Source organism: Pipistrellus kuhlii, unplaced genomic scaffold (genome assembly GCF_014108245.1).
Source record: "Pipistrellus kuhlii isolate mPipKuh1 unplaced genomic scaffold, mPipKuh1.p scaffold_m20_p_14, whole genome shotgun sequence".
NCBI classification, from domain to species: domain Eukaryota; kingdom Metazoa; phylum Chordata; class Mammalia; order Chiroptera; family Vespertilionidae; genus Pipistrellus; species Pipistrellus kuhlii.
The window spans coordinates 41,077,817-41,093,485 of NW_023425449.1; the positions used below are offsets into that span (position 1 = coordinate 41,077,817).

Below are 15,669 nucleotides of genomic sequence, written 5' to 3' on the forward strand. Positions count from 1 at the left end.
ATTTTAAGCTTCCCTTGGTACAACACTCACCACCCCAAACACCCTTCAGATGTCCTCTTTACATTCTTCCTCCTTCCTATTTCAGACCTCCATGAATCCCAGTGCAGTCCATCCAAGATGCAGTGAGCCCAAAGGACAGCAACAACTGAAACATTAGAATTCCGACATCAATAGAACACAGCCCGCAGTGGGTCCGGCAGGGACCCTCCAAGGGGGGACTACGCACCCAGCCCCAGCCCCAGCCCCGCCCCAGCCCCAGCCCAGGAGCAAGTCAGCAGCGGGCCCAGCCGTTGCCATGGCCACGTTGTGTGTTAGCACGGTGTATGCAGGCCATTTGCCAGGGAACCAATCAGCGGCCGGCCAGGGCGTTGCCACGGCTACCTTGTGTGTTAGGGCACAGCAAGTGCGGGGCGATGGAGACCCAGGTCGCTTTCCCCCGGCTCAGACCAAGGCCCTGCGAGGTTCCCAGCAGCCGCATCCCCGCGCACCCACCTCTGCCCGGTTTCCTGAGCCCGCGGCATGAACCGCAAGAAGTTGCAGAAGTTGACGGACACCTTAACGAAAAATTGCAAGCACTGTAAGTAAGGATCGAGTGCTGGGTTAGCAGAGACTCCTGGTCCTGGTCTCTTGCCCTACCCGGAGCCAACGTTTTCTGCCCAACCTGCGTTCTAACTCCATGCCTTAGGGCTTTGGAGCCCCCTCCACCACACCAAAAGAAAAGTCTGGAAGAGAATACTTGGATGTTAGCTTTTTGGAGCAGGCTTCCATGCCTGCCGATCGTCTTAGGATCACTATCCAGGTGTCCAGACATCTAGGCTTGCACTCCCACAAGTACACTAATATGCTTCTCAAGAGCTCTTCTTAATTTAACTTTACGTTACAGAAAAGGGATCTATATACTCAGGAGACACATGTGGTTTTACACTCAGTCATAGGTGCAAAGTAAGTATGAAAACCAAGGGAGTTGAGAAGAGTATCACAAGCAACATACACCTGCATTCTAGCTTTCTAGAGCAAATGAAATGACAGGGTTCGATTCTAGATTCTTACTGAGAGATCCACAAGGAGAAATGGTTCCCAACCACTGAACACCGTTAGGAAACAAACCCATGGCAGAGCCAGAAGGAACGTGGGCCCAAGGAGCTCACCAAAGCTAAACACATGGCAAAGAATCTGTTCCCAGCTCTAGACTTCCACGTTCCAGTGGATGGTGAGGGTTGCAGGGTACTTTGTAGGTGACAAGATGGGCACTTATGAAAGGTATCTGCTCCCAATTGCACATTCTAGAAGGTGGTCCTAGAATCTCATACGTAACTTTAGAATTGTATTCAGACTGGAAAACAGAACTGTACCTGGGCCAGGAAGAGAATAAAGACATGGGTTGGGTGAAGACAATGTTGTCAAATGAGCAAGCATATGAATTATATGTTGATTGCAAAACTACTGGCCACCTGAGGAAATAGAAGAAGATATCATCCCAAGACCCCCCCCACCCCCCCTGGGCGGAGGAGAAACAAACATGTAGTTCTGCTAGGAGAGATTACAGGATCTCATGTCTGTTAATTGCATGTGTATCTCATGCAATGAGTAGTAAGAGAGGCTCTCTGAGTGGAGTGGTGCTATAAATGAAAATTAGAGTGTGTATAAGCATCTTAAACTTCTTAGAAAAATAGCCATCCTCTCATTTAAGGCATTATTATGGTTGTTATAATCTGCTGTTGTTTTTCTTAAAATACTTCCACTTCTGGGAGAAGACCACGCCTTCTAAAACATTTGGTAAACACTTTGAATAAGAAATGCAATAATTTCAATATACAATGCTGATTTTAATGTACTCGGTGCTCAGTAAATTTGCAAATAGACTTTCTGTGAATAATTAAGAGGTGAGTATTAAAATATAAAGGAGTACATTGCCAAAACCAGTTTGGCTCAATGGATAGAGCGTCAGCTTGGGGACTGAAAGGTCCCGGGTTCGATTCCGGCTGATCGATGACTCTCTCTCATTGATGTTTCTAACTCTCTATCTCTCTCCCTTCCTCTCTGTACAAAATCAATAAAATATATTTTTTTAAAATTAAAAAAATATAAAGGAACACATGGCAAGAGAAACTCTTTTGCTTTTTATACTTACATAAACATTTTAAAGTGAGCCTGGAAAACCTTGATAATTATTAGTTAAATTCTATAGAAAGAGTTTCAGGTCATTGACATTATAATAATTTTAAATTCCTTTAAACAGAGGACCTTTCCTAAAGTTATATTTCCTTTCAGTTGGCAGATGATAATCCCACTAGGATTAAATGGATAAATTTTGTGGAATCAGAGAAGAAGAAAGTATCTTCAGTGGTCATATAGTTAATCTGCAATTCTACAGATATGAGCTGAAGAAAAATCAAACCAATCCAAAAAAATGAAAGCCCATCCTTGAATTTTTCTTAATTGTATTTAGTATTGTATTCTAGAACTTAAGGAACATTTCAGTAAGGAAAGTTTTCTTATGGCTAATCTTGGATCCTTGGGTAATAAATTAAGCTAATTATTCTATAAACTTCATTTTAGCAGAGATGGAAAAGATGAAACATAAAATGCTTAGCATATGAGATGTTGTGTAGTCATTCATTATGCAGTCTTTTCTTTCCCAACTAGCCAACAGCCTTTTTCCTTAAAATTTTTTTTAAACTGCGTTTAAATTTTACTATTTTAAGCATTTTAATTATAAGCTCTGTGTATTAAGTTTATTTAAATTGTTGCACAACTGTTACCACCATTAATCTCCAGAACATTTTCATCTTTCCCAACTGAAACTCTATATCCATTATAGTATAACTCCCCATTTTCCCCTTCCCAAAACCCCTGGCAACTACCATTCTACTTTCTGTCTCTATTTATTTCACCACTCCAGGTATATCATATAAGTGAATCATAGAGTATTTGTTCTCTTTTGTTTGGCTTATTTCACTCATCATAATTTTTTCAAGTTTCATTCGTGCGATAGCATGTGCCAAAATCTCCTTCCTTTATAAAACCAAATAATCATCCCTAGTATGCATTTATCCTGTTTCCCTGAAAATAAGACAGTGTTTTCTGTTAAAACATAAATTTTTGCTATGTTAATTTTTGCTCCCAAAAATGTTCTAGGTCTTATTTTCAGGGGATGTCTTATTTTTCCATGAAGAAGAATACGGTACACATTTATTGTTAAATGAAAACAAAGGAAATTTATTACCTGTATATGCTACAGTAGTACGGTAGTTGTCAACACAAACCAGACAAACTGTGAATCCTACAGTATCAAGAATTTACTCATTTATTCAATGACAATCATGTCATCATCTTCTGGAACATCATCATAACAATCCAAATTCTGAATTTCCTGGTGAATTTCTTGTGACTCCATTTCTTTCAGAATCAGTGGACCAAATCTCTCATGTTTAGCCTAGGGGGCCTTTTTTTCAGGGGATGCCTTACATTGATATTTCACTCAGAAGGAAACCTGTAAGTAGGTCTTATTTTTGGAGGATGTCTTATTTTCGAGGAAACATGGTACTATATTTTGTTTAACCATTCATTCACCAATGGACACTTGATTGCTTCCACTTTTGGCTACTGTGAATAATGTTGCTATGAGCATTGAGGTACAATAATCATGTCAAACTTGCAGCCCATGGGCCACATGTGCCCACAACAAATATTTATTGCGGCCCAACCAATATAACAAAATGTAAGAAATGTTTTAATAAAAATTTCTTAACTTAATTTTTACAATATCCTGTTGTACCTAATTATAATAATGAACTACAACATCCGCTAATGACTGATTACTGTAACTGTGTTGCATTCATTTCCCTTACGCACCTGAAACACAGGTGCACCATTTCTCTCCACTAATACCAGCAGTGAATATTTTAGCAGCCGATTGCCACGTCATTAGCCTTGGACTAACTTGTTTGGTGTGCGCAACAGGAAATATTTCGCTTTGGAGAACAAGAAAAATAGGTTTATATGCATTACGCTTAATAATTTGTGCAGTTATTCAGTGTCTGGTAAGTTAATGTTCAAGAAAAAATATTATTTTTTATTAAAATATTCCATTATTTTATGTTAATGATTATTTATTTCAGCATGTCTCTATAGAAATAAACCTATGTTTCTGTGAAAATTGAAGCTTTTGTTTTTTTGCAGCCCACATAAGCTTAAACCTTGTTTATTTGGCCCGTGTGAGCCTTTGAGTTTGACATGCTTGGTGTACAAGTATTTGAGCCCCTTTTTTCAGTTTTCTGGGTATATACCCAGAAGTGGAATCACTGAATTATACAGAATTTCTGTGTTTAATTTTTTGACAAACTGGTATACCACTACTGCAACTAACACCTCTTTTAAAAATTATAAGCATTATACACTTGTCCATTATTTAATTTATTTACTAAATAATTTATTTAAAAAAATTTTAATACCCCTCTTACATTTTGGTATCCCAAACCAGAAATCACATGCAGGCCTGTCCTCAACTGTGAGATTAGATGTGATTTATCCATTTCTATGTTCTGTCTTCTTTTACATGCACACAGGTTTTGTCCTTGTGTTGTTGTTTTTTTAAAATACTCTGTCTTGTTTTGAAATAAACTCACCCCATCTTCTGCCTATAATTCATATTTAAACTCACTTTTTTGTTCTTAATGCTTGACAATATCCCTTCCACTTAACATATCTGATATGGGGATTGGAACACAGATAATTATCTGAGTCTTTAAAAACACCACCCTTTATACAATGATGTGTGTTGACAAATATAAATGTGTGTGCGTATCCTTTCAATAAAAATTGCCTGCATTCAAAGTACTGCTGAATAATTGCATGTTAACTTCATATCATCTGCAATAAGAGCTACAAAAATGATAAAATATGCTTAAACATTTTTCTATTGGAAAATGGGTGATTTTTATTTCCAAAATCTCAATTACTAAGGCTAATATAAAATAAAAATTGTTTCCTGACTTTCAGGAGCCTAGTATCTATTTCCAGGGGAATGCTTAATTACAAGTTTCATGAGTGCCTATAATCAAAATGCGAGGAAAGTTAGCATAATTAAACATTACCATACTTACTTTGAATCATATCTCTGCTGCCTTTTAAAGTTTAGGATTGGACCTCACGATCATTATTCGGGTAACTTGACTGATATTATTTTCTTTTTTCCTAAGTGTGACTAAACTTGCATCTATTTAATATTGGAGGGAAGGCTTTTTCTCTCCTTTTAGTGGAAAATCCTCTGTAGTAACCATCTTCTATTGACTTAAGGATCATGAATCTCAAAACAGAACTGTCTTCTGCCCTGGCAGGGTTGATTCCAGGTCCAGGATGTGTAGGGGATGCAATCAATCTCTCTCTCTCTCTCTCTCTCTCTCTCTCTCTCTCTCTCTCAAATTAATAAAAACATAACTTCAGACAAGGATTAAAAAACATTACAGGATTATTGACAACTACATATTTGATGGCTTTAAAATGTTAGTCGATAAATTAATTAATGCAAAGTTTAAGTTAGAAATTAAAGATTAAAACACATTTTTGTTATATATTAACTTTATTTTCCCACAGTTAATAAATTTGAAGTGAATTGTCTTATAAGACTTTACTATAACTTGGTGGGAGATATAACAGAGCGACAAGGCACAGTCAATGGACTGGATCGTAATGCATTTCGAAACATCTTGCATGTGACATTTGGGATGACAGATGACATGATTATGGACAGAGGTAAGGAGAAATACAAATCCAGCCATAACTGAAAAAAGTATGGAGTTGTACTTACTGTTTATAAGAAGCTTAATGTTCTATATTCCCAATTTAACTCGAATATAACATTTAAATCTTCATATTCACGAAAAAGATCATAGGAGAGGCAAATGATAGTGAGGGAGCAAGGAGATGGAAAAGGGGGGATAAATGGTGAAGAAAAAAGACATGACTGGGGGTGTGAACACACAATATAGATAATGTATTACAGAATTATATACCTTGCACCCATATAATTGTGTTAAACAAGGTAATACCAATAAATTTTAAAAAAATTTAAGTATCATAGGAATGGAAATAGTATCCATTCTAGTTTGTGTATTTAAGAAGTGGACAAAGTCAGCCTGAATAATTAGGTTTTCCTTACCTTATAACAGGAAACCTAAAATATTTCTATTTTTACTTAGTAAATATAAGAAGACTAGTTTTAAAAGGACATTTAAGTTTATTTACATCATTGAACGTATTTCAATAAGAATTAAGATATAGTCTGGTTTACCATGTAATAAAGCATTAAATTTGTTGAGTAACTAAAGTTCAAAATTATATATTTTATGTTAATACAGCAACATATTTAATATACCAACACAGCTGCATGTTAATTAGTTAGCATATTTAGATATTCAGAATTTGCTTTGTTCCCTCAAAATATGAGGAGAAAATGTGAAAGTTATTTCTTCCTTTGTCAAATGGGAATGTTGAACCATATAATCCTGAAGTTTTGTTTAATGTAGTACCAACGTAGATACATTACTGAGATTAAAAATGCAGCACAAATATTATATTGCCCTTCTTTTTCTTTTTAGTATTCCGAGGTTTTGATAAAGACAATGATGGTAATGTAAGTGTATCAGAGTGGGTATACGGATTATCACTGTTTCTTCGAGGAACTTTGGAAGAAAAAATGAAATGTAAGATTTCAGGTTATCCTACTGGTTTGCACATTATGACTAACATATCTAAAACATTTTAAATTTATTTCTTCTAATCCAACCAATGAAGTCGGTTGGTTGTTGGTCTGAATTCCCATTAGCCTCTTTTATGGAACAAATGTTGAAAAAAAAGTAATTAAAAGGAAAATCAAGATTTTTGAAGAGTAATTCATGTCAAGTAAGTCTATATAGGCACATGTTACAGAAGCTAATCATGCAGGTATACATTTACATTATAGGTCTTAAGATTATGTTTTTGCATATTTAAGTACTTGAATTATAACCATAAAAGTAGGGGATATTGATTCTAGTGCTCTGATTCTTAGTAAATTCTTAATTTTGATGAACTCTGTTTAAGAATTATGTCAACATTAAAAACTTTAAATAAAAATAAAAGAATTAATGTCAATCAGTTTTCCAAGAGTTTCAAGATGAAAAATTTCAACTTATTGCTTCTTTTTTAAAAAATATATTTTATTGATTTTTTACAGAGAGGAAGGGAGAGAGATAGAGAGCTAGAAACGTCGATGAGAGAGAAACATCGACCAGCTGCCTCCTGCACACCCCCTACCAGGGATGTGCCCGCAACCAGTGTACATGCCCTTGACCGGAATCGAACGTGGGACCTTTCAGTCCGCAGACCGATGCTCTACCACTGAGCCAAACCGGCTTCGGCTTATTGCTTCTTTTTTATCTTAATTTTCTTTTTTTAAAATTTATATTATTGTTAAAAGTATTACAGATGTCCCTTGTTTTGACCCCCTCCATAATTCAATCCCCCCCTCCCAGGCATTCACCAAATCATGCCTGTGACCATGCATTATACACATACCCATAATATGTATATAAGTTCTTTGGTTAATCACTTATCCCCTGCCCCCTCTTCCCATTTCCCTCTGAGGATCCTCAGTCTGTTACATGCTTCTATGTCTCTGGATCTATTTTGTTCATCAATTCATTTTGTTCATTAGATTCTACATATAAATGAGATCATGTGATACTTGTCTTTTTCTGACTGGCTTATTTCACTCAGCATAATACCTAGAGAGTATTATGCCAACATATTGTTTCTTGTCATGCTTTTCCATAGCTGATTGTAATGAAAATTTTTCTAAGGACTGATGCATATATTCAACAAGTGAACATTAAGCATTTATTATGGAAATTAGATTGTGTTAAGGCCCATGGCATTGATAAGAACATCAATATAGAACTTGGTCTTGAAAACTTTATCAGAGCAAATGTTACCTTAAGGATAATATCAAATTCCTAATTGGCTATTTTTTAAAAGATTGCTTTGAAGTGTTTGATTTGAATGGCGATGGATTCATTTCAAAGGAGGAAATGTTCCACATGCTGAAGAACAGCCTTCTTAAACAGCCATCTGAAGAAGACCCTGATGAAGGAATCAAAGATTTGGTTGAAATAACACTTAAGAAAATGGTAAATATGTATAATTTAGAGTTTTATATTAAAATGTAAAGGCTAGTAGTGGGATAAAAATAATAATTCAAATGATAGTAACTATCAGTTTTCTGCTTGGTGAAATCAAACACTTGAATTGTGCTTTTTAAAAAAAAATAATATTGATAGTTCATTACAATTTAATTAGTCTCATTTTTCTAGTATCTTTTTTCCCTTAACACTTGACCATGAAAGGACAGTTGTATTTGCATTAAGTATTTTACATGTTGACTAATATATGGCTGGTCACTCCTAGGATAATGATCATGATGGAAAACTGTCCTTTTCAGACTATGAACAAGCTGTGAGAGAAGAAACTCTTCTACTGGAAGCTTTTGGACCATGTCTACCTGATCCAAAGGTAAAAGAAGCTATTGCTACACTGGCCAGGGGGTTGGAGCACCATTCAGTGCACTAAAAGTCTGCAGGTTTGATTCCCAGTCAAGACACATACCTGGATTATGGTCCCACCCTTGGTTGGAGCATGTGAAGGAAGCAACCAACCAATGTTTCTCTTCTCTCTCTCTCTCTCTCTCTCTCTCTCTCTCTCTCTCTCTCTCTCTCTCTCTCCCTCTCTCCCTCTCTCTCTCTCCCTTTCTTTCTATAAAATCAATAAAACACATCTTAGGGTAGATACTTTAAAAAGGAAGAAATATATTGTTTTTTACTTATCAGTGACCAAAATATAATGTAGGATCAACAACCCAAGTCTTCTTCTTGGTTTGGTGAGTGATGGATCAAACAAATAACCTTCACCCACAGGGAATAGCTTTTAAATAGAGAAAGCCCACTGAAGAAGAACCTGATGGGTCATTTTATAGTGCTGTTGTGGCCCAGTGCTATTGTTTGTTTACTCATTAACTCATTCATTTATGTAGAAACAATTATCGAAGCTTAATGTGGACCAGAAGCACATAGGAAAGGCTTAATCCAAGTGCTCAAGGGTTAATATTTTTAAGGGGAACTTCAACAAGAAAATAATTACTCAACAGTGTGGTAAGTATTATTATAATAATAGTTAATGATTTATACAGGTCTCATCTATGCCAGCCACTATTATAAGCACTGTGGCCCACATCAGCTCATTTAATTCCCTTATCAACCCTATGAAGTAGTTAGTATTATTATTCTCATTTTACAGATAAGAAAACTGAGGCTTGAAGAGTTTAGCCTACTTGTCCAAGTTCAAGCAATAATTATGGAGTATCTTGGCTCTAGAGTCCATAATAATTCTTATCACAATGTTGAGTAATTATTTTCTTGTTGACATTCCTTAAGAAGATTAACCCTTGAGCACTTTGATTAAGCCTTTCATATGTGCTTCTGGTCTACATTAAGCTTCAATAATTGTTTCTACATAGAATATTGTGGTGGGCATGAAGAGCACATCAAAACCAGATGTATCAAATGACTGGTAAATGGCTGGTGAGACAAGAAAGGCTAGGTTTCAAGGACACAATAGTCAGCTAGGTCAAAATGGGGACGGATAATAAATAATCTAAGCAAAGGAAAGGCATGCTGCTCGCAAGAGTGAGAAATGAATCTCTATTCAAAGAGTATTTGGTGTGGTATGAAACTGGTGATGAGTGATGATGCTGGAGATGCATAGAAGGGCCAATCACAAGGGAGCGTGGAGTTTGGATTTTGCCTTGAGTGCATGAGAATTCATTGGAAATTTTTAAGCAGGTGGAATGATTTGGTATATAAATATTACAATATACCTTCCCCCAGTCTCTAGTCTATTAGCTCCAGCTGCCTACTCAACATGTCTAATAGATAATCTCAATAAATTCTTAGTTTTCCCACAAATTGTCCCCTCCCCATCTTCTCTGTCTCAATAAATGACACCCCATACATTCAGTTGATCAATCAAAAACCTAGGAGACATCCTTAATTTTTCTCCAATAGCACCTTTAGTTGTTCCTTCAAAATGTATCCTTGAATATAACATTTTTACCACAGGTCTATTGACCACAAACCTAAATCAAGTTGCCAGCATCCGCCCCTAGATCATTAGCCTTCTTGCTTCCACTGTTGTCCCTGTACTGACTATTCTTCACAATATCCTGTATACTTAAAAACACAAATACTATCATGCTGCTCTCTTGCTCAAAATCCCTCAGTGGATTCTGGAGTCTTATACAGTTGCCCCTTTCTCTCTCTCTCCAACCACCTCTCTCATTCTCCCTCAATCTTTCTTACCCCTGGATCTCTCCCAGCTACCTCACTGTTCCTCCCTAGTTCCTTTTCCAGTTACTATAGTTTCTGTCTAACACATCCTTTCCACAGACCTTCACATGCCTCAGACTGTGATCTCATTCAGTCTCTATTTAAGTGCTATTTCCTCATTATGCTCAAATACCATTGACCTTCTTAACTACTCCCCCTTTCCTTTATCCTGTAATCTTACTTGTTTTTTCTTAATAGTTTTTTTTATGATTACATAGACTATATCTACTCAAATACTTATTGTGTGTGTCACCATATAGATATAAGCTCCCTGAGGATGGGAACTTGGCCTTGTTTCTACCATATTTCCCCATATACTGTGCATAGCACATGGTAGGTACCATGTGCAGTGAATGGATGAATGGATGGATGGCTGAAAGGATAGATCTCAGAAGTGCCTGATGGAAAGTTTTGTTTCTATCTAGCCCCTTACATCTTCTCAAGAACTACTTCATCATTATGCTTTATTTTTACCCTACATCTTCAGCCTCTTCCCTCACTACTAAAACTTTTTCTAGCCCCACACTAAATATTATACTTGGAATATAGTCTGTTCTGTCACCATCTGTAAGTGAACAGAAAATGCATGACCATCACAAGTTCTTATTGTTGTTATCTCGTGTCTCTTCAAAGGAGACATATGAAATATCTTGTTTTGTTCTTCCTTTTTTGTAAGTCTGTACTAATTTTAGCACTTTTATTTTACAGAGCCAAATGGAATTTGAAGCCCATGTATTTAAAGATCCAAATGAATTCATTGATTAAATGAATAACTAATGTCTGTTTTGTATAAAAAAAAAGGAGGTGTATATGTATTGTATATATATTTTTTATACTTAGAAAAATGATATTGAATGTGTGTTTGGGTGGGGAGTGGTGTCCATTTACATATATCATTCAACTTTGGTGTAAGAACCAAGTAAAAGGGATGTAAGACAAGTTTCTTATTTGATGTTGTTGGGTTTGGGTTTAACATTGCTAGAGGTATTTTATACCTTGACATATGTTGAAGCACATAACTATTGGGAAAGTTTGTATTAATGAAATGAATAGTGAAATTATATAATCTTGAATTATAGAAGGCAATTATTAAGGCAAATATTCTTCATGTCAGAAAAATGCTAGATATAATAAAATTAAAAATCATAGAAACTACTGAATGTTTTTGGCGCAGTTAATAATTAAGATGGTATCTTAAGACACTGGAATTTAACATTTAAATACCGTTCTGGTAGGCACTGAGGGAGAATTAAAGAGAAGAAAGAAATGTGTAGCCTATTTAATATGATCTCTATTATTGTTTGAGGCTTTGTTATTCAACCTGACTAAATTATAAGTATCTGAGGGCTTGGGGTTCTCATCATACTCATCTTTAAATCTGTCATAACAGTTGGTACAGTCCTCTGCACAAAACGGCTATCAATAAATACTGTGGGTTGAAAAATACAAAGTACAACAAGATAAATCCAAACTCCTGGCAAGCAGAGGAAGAGGAAAGTGCTGTTTCTTGAGTGTAATGAACGATGCATGGGCACAGCTTTCAGTTTATTTCTGGAGTCATCCCAGTTGCCCCCTCCCCCTGCCATTGCCCTCAGCTGGCAAGCCTGTTCTGGCTTCCTCTCTTTCCTACATCAGCTCTACTCTGTCCCTGACACTGCCTTGCATCCTCCCTTATAAGGAGATTTGATTTTCCCTCTGCCCCCTGCCATCCAGCAGGTTCCTATGGAATGAAGCATGAAAAGACGAGCCTAGTTATGCTTTTTAAGTTACTGTCTATCTTTTTAGTAAACATGCACGAGCAGCAATTATATCTTCTGTCAATATGGAAATATTTAGAAGCTTCTTGGATATTAAATACCTTTTACTATATAAGGTGAAGCAAAAGATACACTGTATTAAAAATGGACAGTTAAAAATAAGTGGAATAAGCAATTCCAAGAAATAAAGGCATTTTACTGTCCAAGTATTTTCTCAAAATTTTAGATTTTTCTGATTTCAAAGTAATAGAGATTACCTGAAGAATACTTCAGAAGTTTAAGAAATTCAATTAAATTAAATTATTCATTAATATCCTGGGATAGATTCTTTCAGGTCCTCTTAAGGCACCCTATATATTTTTAGGTGATCATATCATGTTTGAAAATGCTCATTTGTAAGCTGCTGGTTTTGTGCACCACTTTCTCATGAATATATTCTTAGGACACTAAATACAGCCTCACTTGTAATGGCTGCCTGGTGTCCCATCACTACAGGCTCACTAACCCACTTCCCTGCCACTGACATGTGTTTGTTCACACATTCTTGCCATTATAAATAATTTCTGAAATGAACTATTCTTATAGACAAATCTTCTCACATGCTTTATTGGTTACTTACTTGGCGTAAGATTATAAATAGAGGAATGCTGAGTTGGAGGCCAGTATAAGGTTGAGATTTGTAGCACATGTTGCCAGATTACCCTCCAGAAAGGCCTGCTGTGCCCGATGCATGAGAGGCCAATTCCTTTCCATGTGGTTGCACTTTCTTTGAACTTCTCTTGCTAATGTCAGGGACCATAATTGGCCATGATTTTAATGTATCATTTAAAGAACTAATCTTATACATCTGTACCTAAACTTTTTATTGTAGTTTGATTAAAAAATCAATTTCCAAGTGAATAACCCTGTTTTATTACATATTATTTAAAACTATATATATAGTTTTAACTAATATATATATCTTTTAAAAATCTAAATAATTTAAGTGAAAACTAAGATGATGTCAGTACTTGACCATAAGATCTCACAGGCTCTATTCACAGGCTTTCCTGTATAATATAGCCACACCCCTTGGCTGTTCCTCATCATAATCTGCCCAAATCATTTCCTTCTGCTAGTATATCTAGATTTCTGGATCCTCTTAATTTTACTACTGTAGAATGCATAAGTGATTTTAACACGGAAATTTTACTCACCTTAATGGCAGGGTCACTGGAGTACAGAGTACCTTTGAGGAAGAGATTTCTTCCCTCTTATTCTGAGCTCTGACACCCCCTTGCCTCCTGCTGCCACGCTTGTCCTGAGTCTTGATCCCTCAAGGTACAGCCAGTGTTTCTCAGCCCTGTGTTTGCCTGCCTTCAGGGCTACTCCTTAGGATGATGGATGAACAAGTGTCATTTGGAAGGTTCAGTGTAACCTTCCTCTCACTGACTTCTCAACCCTTTGGCTTCCCTGTCTCCTCCCAGTGCTTTGCAAAGAGGAGCAGAAAGCAGGCCAGGCCCATTTGGGAGAGGAGCATTGCCCTGCAAGCATCTAGGAGAGATTCTGTTTGAGAAACTATCAAGTATTTGTTGTTGTTGTTGTTGTTGTTGTTTAAAGGACAGGATTTTAAAATTTTCACTGCATTCTGGTAGTCCTGCATTCTTAACCTGTAAGTAACTTTGGGTGCAAGATTGCACTTGTAAGAAGCCAAACCAGCAATTGCTTGCATTATAAAGTCATCCAAAACATTCAGTAAGTTCCTTCTTTGTGCCAAGCCATGAGGGTTAAAATATTCTTGGTCGGTTGTTCTGCCCTCACCTTGTTCATATTATATGATAAAACTCTATCCTGTGTGACAGTTCTGTCATCTCTTACCACTGTTTAGATCACAGTGACAGTCCCTCTCCTACTTTCTTCTCCCCTGCTGCCCTCAAAAAGCTATATAGTTTTTAATTAAAGAATATTATTAAAGATAATTAAATATACTATGGAACTAAAAAGACAGTAATGTCTGAGCTGCTCCTTAGGTTGTCCATTTTTCCTAGTGCATTTTATCGAACTGGGTCCATTTCCTCACCGAATCTGCCTCTAACTCCCCCATAGTCATCCAGAACTGATGATTAATTCTCACCAAGTATGGCAAAGAAAGGGTGGGAATTGCATTTGACGTGGTGAGACTATGAAAGATACACAATAAAATAAAACTTTAATCCATGAATGTGTTAATTACAGTTTATCAAATTGTCACGGTTGGTTGGTAATAGTTCAAAAGGAGGTAGAAGTAAAATATTTATCTTTTCTGATATTGCAGCCACCCTTTCTGTTAGAGTAAAGCAAACTATCTCTTGAAGTATTTCCAGCCTGTTACCATTGAAGGAGGAGCCGCCTGGATACAGCCATGCCAATCAAAGCCTCCTTCTCATGAGATGTATCTGATGGAAACTTGCTCCGTTTCACAGGGAGAGCAAAAAAAGAAAGGAAATCTAACAGTAGAATATTCTATGTGAAGCAAAACATGCTTCTTCATTTGAAATGTCTTTATCAGAGTGCCATTACCTTATGCGGTAGTTAATTGCTCACAGTTCCATCACTGGTAATTTGTGGCTTTCTGTGTACCTCATGCCTCCTACCTAATCTGTCAAGAATATATTTCTTCCTCTAAGACACACATCCTCCTGTTTATTTTCATCTTCTCCTGCATGGTCATCCCACACTGCCCCTATTATGTGGCCCAGCCAGACTCACAGAGAGCTCCCTGGGTGAGAAATTTGTCAACTTAAAGGGCATTGAATAAATGTTGTGAAATGCAGTCTGTCTTTCCCTAACTGTAGTTGCTTCTTCCTATCTCCAAGGTCTTTGTGTGGCCCAAGGGACTCCACAGCTTAAAGCCAGGCAGCAGGAAGCCTAAAGATAAAGCATGGCATGCACTTCAGCAGACGACTTACAAGTTCTCTCTGCAAGTGACACCTAGAGTTTGAGTCACTACCTCCTGGTAGAAGGAGTTAGTACCACAGTATAAGCCAGTCCAGAAGATTAATTAAAACCATTTGATCCAGTATTCCTTAATGCATCCTTCAGATATAGCAGTAGAATCATAAAGTAGAATAAAACAATCCCCATAATCCCTACAATACATTACACAAAAATTCAATGAACACCTTTGTTCCTGGATTATCCTAAATATTATATTCATTATTTCATTCATTTATCACAACTATCCTAAGAGGTAAACATAAATATTACTTTACAGCTCCATCCTACAGATTGAAAAAAAAAATGGAGTTTAGGAAAACTAAGAGACTTCTTCTATGTCCCACTCTGGTAAAGAACAAAGCCAAGAGCAGACCTCATCTAGTTCTAGTGTTAGAGACCTTTTTCTATAGCACTATTTATTCTTCTTGCCATGCATACCCCCAGAGGCTTGGAGTAATTTAAAGCTCCAAGGCTCCTGATGAATCTTCAAATTGCACCTTCAAGACTACCTGGTAGTGCGATATAATTTAAATGTACGT

The 15,669-nt window shown here is 36.6% G+C and overlaps 1 protein-coding gene across 2 annotated transcripts; it reads left to right on the forward strand.

The window, feature by feature from the left end:
* Positions 1-401: 401 nt before the first annotated feature.
* Positions 402-12,401, forward strand: CLXN (calaxin). Of its 2 annotated transcripts, XM_036437273.2 has the most exons (6): positions 402-577; positions 5,596-5,754; positions 6,600-6,704; positions 8,017-8,168; positions 8,446-8,550; positions 11,127-12,401. In XM_036437273.2, the coding sequence occupies exons 1-6, from the start codon at positions 520-522 to the stop codon at positions 11,181-11,183; spliced, it is 636 nt and encodes a 211-aa protein (XP_036293166.1). In that variant the 5' UTR covers positions 402-519; the 3' UTR covers positions 11,184-12,401. The 2 variants fall into 2 exon arrangements, with proteins under 2 accessions (XP_036293166.1, XP_045437485.1); XM_045581529.1 differs by lacking the exon at positions 5,596-5,754.
* Positions 12,402-15,669: the final 3,268 nt, after the last annotated feature.